This window comes from Electrophorus electricus, chromosome 13, assembly GCF_013358815.1.
Source record: "Electrophorus electricus isolate fEleEle1 chromosome 13, fEleEle1.pri, whole genome shotgun sequence".
Classification (NCBI taxonomy): Eukaryota; Metazoa; Chordata; class Actinopteri; order Gymnotiformes; family Gymnotidae; genus Electrophorus; species Electrophorus electricus.
Window position 1 is genome coordinate 20,055,054 of NC_049547.1, and position 7,500 is coordinate 20,062,553.

At 48.8% G+C, this 7,500-nt stretch overlaps 1 protein-coding gene across 1 annotated transcript in view; it reads left to right on the plus strand.

The window, feature by feature from the left end:
* The window catches only part of bicc1a (BicC family RNA binding protein 1a), a 34,607-nt gene that overhangs the window by 20,568 nt on the left and 6,539 nt on the right, over nt 1-7,500 (plus strand). Inside the window, exons 8-17 of the mRNA XM_035533017.1 lie at nt 39-302; nt 1,458-1,589; nt 1,712-1,913; nt 2,993-3,229; nt 3,804-3,982; nt 4,086-4,224; nt 4,449-4,593; nt 4,803-4,905; nt 5,693-5,732; nt 6,984-7,138. Of these exons, the coding sequence (XP_035388910.1) occupies nt 39-302; nt 1,458-1,589; nt 1,712-1,913; nt 2,993-3,229; nt 3,804-3,982; nt 4,086-4,224; nt 4,449-4,593; nt 4,803-4,905; nt 5,693-5,732; nt 6,984-7,138 (1,596 nt within the window). The remainder of the gene's footprint in view (nt 1-38; nt 303-1,457; nt 1,590-1,711; nt 1,914-2,992; nt 3,230-3,803; nt 3,983-4,085; nt 4,225-4,448; nt 4,594-4,802; nt 4,906-5,692; nt 5,733-6,983; nt 7,139-7,500) is intronic.

Here is a 7,500-nt window from a genome sequence, read left to right on the forward strand (position 1 = left end):
GTTGTGTGTGTGTGTGTGTGTGTGTGTGTGTGCTCCAGCGTGCTACTGCTCTGTTGCTGGACCACCTGGCCGGTCCTCTGGCCTCTTCGGTGCTGGTCAGCTCTCAACTAGAGGTCTCCCCCCAGCACCAACCCACCCTGCTGGGCAGCTCCGCCCTGCGACGCATCACCCAGCTCACAGATGCCCACATCCACTTCCCCGAGCTCCCCGCGGCCTCTCACAAACACCCCCACCTGCCCCACTCCACCCTCTACATCCACGGTACAATCGACGCTGTGTGTGAGGCCAGGAAGCAGCTGATGGTATGGACACACTCAACTGCTCTTTTACTCATGCGCACACACACACACACACACACACTCTCGACTGCTCTTTTACTCGCATGCGTGCGCGCACACACACACAATCATTCTTGACTCCGCTATTACACATGCACTTGCTCTTCATCAGTCTGTTAAACAAACACACACTCTCACTCTCTCTCTCTCTCTCTCTCTCTCTCTCTCTCTCTCTCCTCTCTTTCACACTCACTGTTTGATTTTCACTTTTCTTTTTTATGGCCATTTTTTCCCCTCCTCCCCTTGAGGTCGGTCTCTCCTTCATCTTCCTCTTTGTTCCATAATTCCTTTATTCTGTCCAGTCTGGGCACAGAAATGCGCTCCAGGCAAAAAGGCATTCACCTGCCAACCAATGCCCAACAGACTCAGACTTCAGTCTCTCTCTCTCTCTCTCTCTCTCTCTCTCTCTCTCTCTCTCTCACACACACACACACTCTTCAGTCTTTTTCTGTTGTCCACATCTCTGGGAGAGCTTGAATCCACTTGTGTAAGTTCATCAGGAATTTGGAATTCAGCCTCCAGGATAAGGAATTCTGCTCTGGAGCTCCCAGAGGGTCTGGGGGCAGATCTCAGATCTCACACTCAGAGGGTCTGGGGGCAGATCTCAGATCTCACACTCAGAGGGTCTGGGGGCAGATCTCAGATCTCACACTCAGAGGGTCTGGGGGCAGATCTCAGATCTCACACTCAGAAGGTCTGGGGGCAGATCTCAGGTGTTACACTCAGAGAGTCTGAACCAGATCTCAGATCTCACACTCAGAGGGTCTGGGAGCAGATCTCAGAGCTCACCCTCAGAGCTCTGGACTTCTTTTTGTACTACCAGCTGGGTCTGTTTGCCGAAGGACATGAATAATTGAGGAGAGTTCTAATTGCTTGACTTCAGCCACAAAGATTTAGGCAAATCCCAGATGTGTGTGTGTGTGTGTGTGTGTGTGTGTGTGTGTGTGAGTGAGAGAGAGAGACAGAGTAGAGCTTAAATTAGACAGCATCTCTTTCTTTGAGATGTACTGTGGTGTTTCTGTCTGTTGCAACTGCAGTTTATTTTGTGCTTATTTGTACTGAATCTGAAACGCAGTGGCAGTTTGAATGTGTTTGTGTGTGTGTGTGTGTGTTTCACAGGGCTGCCTGCCACTGGTTCTAATGTTTGACCTTAAGGTGGAGGTGGAGGTGGAGACCCAGTTCATCACCACCCTGATGGAGCAGCTGGATGTCTTTATTAGCATGAAGCCCAAGCCCAAACAACCCAGCAAGGTAGTGTAGACACACACACACACACACACACACACACACACACACACACACACACACACGTTCTTAAATTAAGAGCAGTGAGTCTAAAGCATGTCTACATCTCCCTCTCTCTCCCTCCCAAGTCTGTCATCGTGAAGAGCTCTGAGAGAAATGCAGGGAACATGTTCAAGGCTCGCCATCTCTTGCTGGCGAGGGAGATCGGCCGCGGCTCCACCCCCCATCCCTCCTTTTCCCCCGGAGCTCCTCCCCCTGCCGTTGCTGGCGACCCCAGCCCCGCGGGACTGGACGTCCTGGCCTCAGCTGGACTGGGGCTAAGCACTCTGGGTAATGTTGTCACGGTTCGCTTCCAGTCCTGCTTTTGACCTCTAACGTATGAGTAAAACATTTTAACATTAACAACATTTGCGAGGTAATTCAAGTGAAGTCGGTATCTCACTCATTCAAACCTCAGCAGCGTCATTCGGTAATTATATGCGCTGTGTCCTTAACATTAAAAACAGTCCCATTCTGAGCTTTTGCTGTGGTGGCCTGGAGGGTTATAGCAGCGTTTAGTGAGCAAACGCGGGTCGATACCACGGCTGCGATGCTGTGAAACGGCACGGGATGAGCAGCAGAACTAGACCCCTGCCCCATGGACTTTCTAGCGAAGGTGCGTGCTGTATCCGTTGGCGCGGAAGTCAGAGGTTTAGATTGGATATGAGTCCTGCATCTCGTGCTGTGAGTTCAGTGGATGAATGAAAACAAATGGCTATAAAACGCTTTGCTCACAGTGACAAAACTCAATGCAGCCATTTTGTTTACTTGGAAAAGCTGCTGGGTAATGTAGTCATTTAGGTTCCATCTGCATGTAGTTCTACTTTAAAGAAATGTATCATTGTAGTTTTAGGTTAATTTCAGGCTATGTTCAGATTCTGGTGTAGTATATTTGAGCTCGTCGATACCTCGGACAGTTTTCTTTTCTGTGGCATTCTCTGGAGGTTCAGTCCAGCTTGGCTTCTGAGGTGACACTCTACTCCTTGGCTTTTGAATCGCACAGATGTCAAAATCATTTATCCAAAATATTTGCTTCGGCTCTCTTTCACCCCCCCCCCCCCAAGTTTTGGAAACCCAACAGAAGTGGGAGGCTCTCCGACATGGCGGCGTGTGAGAAACCCCACGAGGGGATCCCTCAGAAGCTAAACCCATCGTCCCCTGGGCCACAGGAGCCCGGGGAAATGCAACCCTAGACGAAACGTACAGAACTGGGACCGAAAGAGGGAGCAGCAGACCTGTAGGGTCCGAGCTGGCTTGCTGGCTTCTGTGTGCTGGTGACGTCACCAGCGATGTCGCTGTCGTTGGCACCCGAGAGGCCGTAAGGTTAAATGACTAATGATTCTGTCATCAGTAATGATTCCCCCCCACAGGTCTTCTGGGTACCTCAGGCACGTCTGCTGATGGCAGCTCTACCCCTCAGGCTCACCCCACCTCCAACACCCCTCAGGTTCCGCCGGCACACGATTCCATCCGGAACGGCTACTCCTCACACTCACCTGCACACGCACACGGGCCCCAGTCCCAACCTGTGCACACACACGCAGCCCTGCCTCTCCATGGCTCCTCCCCCTGGTCCTGCCTCTTCAGGGCCAGTGGTGGCAGTGCAGGTGAGGATGAGTTTCAGGTGCATTTGCATATATTCGGGTGCATTTGCATGTGTTCAGGTGTATTTGCATATATTCGGGTGCATTTGCATGTTTCACTGGCAAACTCAGGTAAAGCAGGTGACCAAACACACACTTAAAATCCTAAATTTCATTTTATATTTCATAATTTGTAGTTGTGTTGTTTAATGAGTAACATTAACATTACTACAAGTATACTTTTATATTTTTTCTCAAAATATACTTCAAATCAGAGATATATGCATCTTCTATATGTATATATGAGGGGTTGGTACTGAGCCCAGTTACCCAGTAGCATTGTTCTGTTCATTTGAGCTCTGTGTGAAGTGACAGCTTTATTAATACACACTGAGACTGTTGTTGATGACTGGATCCCCTGTTGAAGGTGTTGTATTGAATGCGCTGCCGTTTTGAACAACGTTGACTGGTTATGTACGCTGCTGTTACTGCGCCCTCTAGTGGAAACAGCCAAGGATGCATGTTCACTGGTTAAAAACGGTCAGAGACAAATGGACTCGGATAGTTGTTTACTCACATTCTTCCTCTCTCTCTCCAGATCATATGTTTCAGTCTGTGTCTCAGGGATCTCACAGTGGCCCGCCGCTGTCTGGAGTCCACAGTTACACCAAGAGTCTTGCACACAGTCACGCTCTCAGCCCAGCGCACACACACAATCCTCCACCAGGACTAACCTCTATACACAAACCAGTCAACACAGAGCAGCTCAAAACACATGTGAGTGGCAGTCTGTGTATAACAACAGACATGGGTATATTTCATTATTCCTCAACATGACTAAACGTGTGTGCACGCGTGTGTGGGTGTGTGTGGCGGGCAGATTTCTAGGTCTGTGTATAGAGAGATTCCCTCTGTCTCTCTTGAATCTGTGCTTGGCTCCACCCACCGTGACTCAGTTCAAGAAATTAACGGACGCTGCCAAACAGAAGCTATCTCCAGCAAATCAACCTCAGATGAAGGTACAGTTTAAGGACGGACACACACACAGTATAGGCAGGTGTGTCGGCATGCATATAGATGCATGTGTACATCTGCTATTTGTGCTCCTTTGTACTGTATATGCTAGTTAATCTTGTTCTTGTTCTTATTTATTTCATATATTCATATTCATCAGAACTTTTCCTGAAACTTGAGAGAGAGAGAGGTGTCCAATAAAGATGCTTTCTTGCTGCCTGTATTGCAGGCTCAGACACCTTTGTTGAAGTGGGCATGCCCAGAAGCCCCTCGCACTCAGCCAATGGGACTGAGCTGAAGCACATGCTAGCTTCCTGTACAGGGAAACGGCAAACTGTGGCGCTTCTGAAGGGCGCCAAGAATTCACATCTGCAGTAGGTTCAAAACCCAAACAGCAGCATTAGAATACAGTGATGTGAGATGGTGCCCGGTTTGCTTTAATCTCTCGCGCCGAGTCTTGTGCACTCGGAGTCTCTCGGGCTCTGGGGTTAATCCAGCATGATATAGGGTCAGAAAGGTTAATTGCTCTGTTAATTGACTGAAGTGCCTGGTTGAATGTCTGTCTGTGCGTGTGTGTGTGCAGTTCGGAGTGTTTGCTGCGAGACAGTGAGTCTGAAGCAGTAGCTGATAAAAGAGCTCCAGGCAGTGAGAGAGCTGAAAGAAACAGACTCACATCTCATATACAGGTATACACACACACACACACACACACACACACACCCCTCATATACAGTCACATGCACACGCACCTCTCATACAGGTACACACACGCACCTCATATACAGGCGCACACACACACACACGCACACGCAACTAATATACAGGTGCAAACGCACACGCACCACATAGACAGGTACGTGCGCACACACACACACACACAGGCACACACACGCACCTCATATACAGCACACACATGCGCACCTAATATACAGGTGCACACACACACACACACACACACATATATAATCCACACTCACCTGATATACAGGTACACACACACACGCACCTAATATACAGACACACACACACACACATACACATATATATATCCACACTCACCTGATATACAGGTACACACACACACACACCTGATATGCAGGCATACACACACACCTCATATACAGGCGCACATATATCTACACTCATCTGATATATAGGTATACGCACACTCGCACCTCATATACATTTTCACAAACAGACGCACACTCACACATGCTCACACACTTGCACACTCATGTACACAGGTACATATACAAACCCCATGTACACACCATATACACACACCAAAATGCATGTGCATGTGTAAACACACACAGCGTACATAGTGTCTGTTAACATGAACAGCTACTTGGATGTCTACACATACACATACAATAGTAATTGTGTTTCCTTGGCATACCGTGTGTGTGTGTGTGTGTGTGTGTGTGTGTGTGTGTGTGTGTGTGGGTGGGTGGGTGGGTGGTGTCTTTGCAGGCCTATGACTATGAACAGAAGAAGCTACTCGCCACTAAAGGTTAATAGAGATTTTAGTTGTTGTTCAAATGCGTATGCAAAGCATTTCAACACTGTGTGTGTCCCTGTGTGCGTGCCTGCACGTGTGTGTTATTTACTGTATGTGGAGTGTTCGGTAAGTACATCACAGATGATGATTGCATGCAAGAGCCCCAAACTTGAGACTTGCGTCACAAAGTCTGATTTAAGAAAAAGCACATGTCCATCTGACCAGGGCTGCGATTCCTCCACCCAGTAAAAGTTTGGATGCTGTCCTGCTAAAACAGGCATTCTGCACCTCCACCTCCTGGTCCGGGCTGGACAGGAACTCTGTCTGGTGTTCCCCTCCCTTTATTTACTCTGACCCTGTAGGCGTTGTGCCACGTGACCTTAGGCGAGGGGAAAAGGAGAGGAACATGCAAAGATAATCTGTGAGTGAATTTTAAAATGAACCAAATGCCCTGTTGCCCTAAAAAAGGACAAATTTGTCCGGTATGGCAGAACTAGTAATGGAGGTGCTGAACACGGGGTCTACGAACACAGGGCCGTCCTCCACAGATTGTAACTTTTCGGTTTTAAAGGCGGCAGTGACGATCAACAACCATTTGCGATACTGCGGAAAACCCCACAAACATACACCACTGGGAGGAGGAATCTGGGGTTTTAGACTCCAGAAGCCCCCAACCGTATCCCTTGACAACCAAACCCATCAACTCCCCACTGGCAGAAGGAGACTACGGAAACCATCATGTCTCGTATGGCAGAAGATACGACTTCCATCAATACCACACACAACGAGTCCTTCAGAGAGATCACTCAGTTGGCATCAGTCAGCCTGCGTTTGCGTGACCTATGACAATTTCTCTTTATACCTTTTTAAAACCAGTATGTTTAAATTGGAGTGTTTTAAAGAATATCGTCATTCTGAGAAAACAAATTGCGTTTCGTGTTTTACTGAGAATCTTGCTCCCTTGTGCAGTCCGTTTGTCATTTCAAATAAAAAAGACGGTCCAGACGTTCAGTGAATGCAGTGCATGTACCACAGCTGCGTTTTCATTCAATCTCGTTTTGGTTAGTCCTGTGGCCCACAACACACTGGGGTCCCTGCCCCAACACACCCAGTTAACCAAGTAACTGCTAATTAACCAGTTAGGAAGTAATTTAAGTGATTATAACATGGAAGACTTGTGTGTAAACCTGTGTGTCTTTGTATAACTTGAGTGGTGTTGGTTGGTTTAACTCCGTCGGCACTGGCTGGTGGTGTGTGGTGCAGCCATGCTGAAGAAGCCCGTGGTGACAGAGGTGCGAACCCCCACCAGCACGTGGAGCGGCCTCGGCTTCTCCAAGTCCATGCCTGCAGAGAGCATCAGCCAGCTCCGCCCGGCCAGCCGCCCACCACACACACCTGTCGCTAGCACCGCTTATGAGGTATTACACGTATGAGCACGCACACGCACGCACACACACACACACACACACACACACACACACACACACACACACACCTGTCGCTAGCACCGCTTATGAGGTATTACACGCATGAGCATGCACGCACACACACACACACACACACACACACACACCTGTCGCTAGCACCGCTTATGAGGTATTACACGCATGAGCATGCACGCGCACACACACACACACACCTGTCGCTAGCACCGCTTATGAGGTATTACATGCATGAGCACGCACACGCGTGCACACACACACACCTGTCGCTAGCACCGCTTATGAGGTATTACACGCATGAGCACGCACACGCGCGCGTGCACACACACACCTGCCGC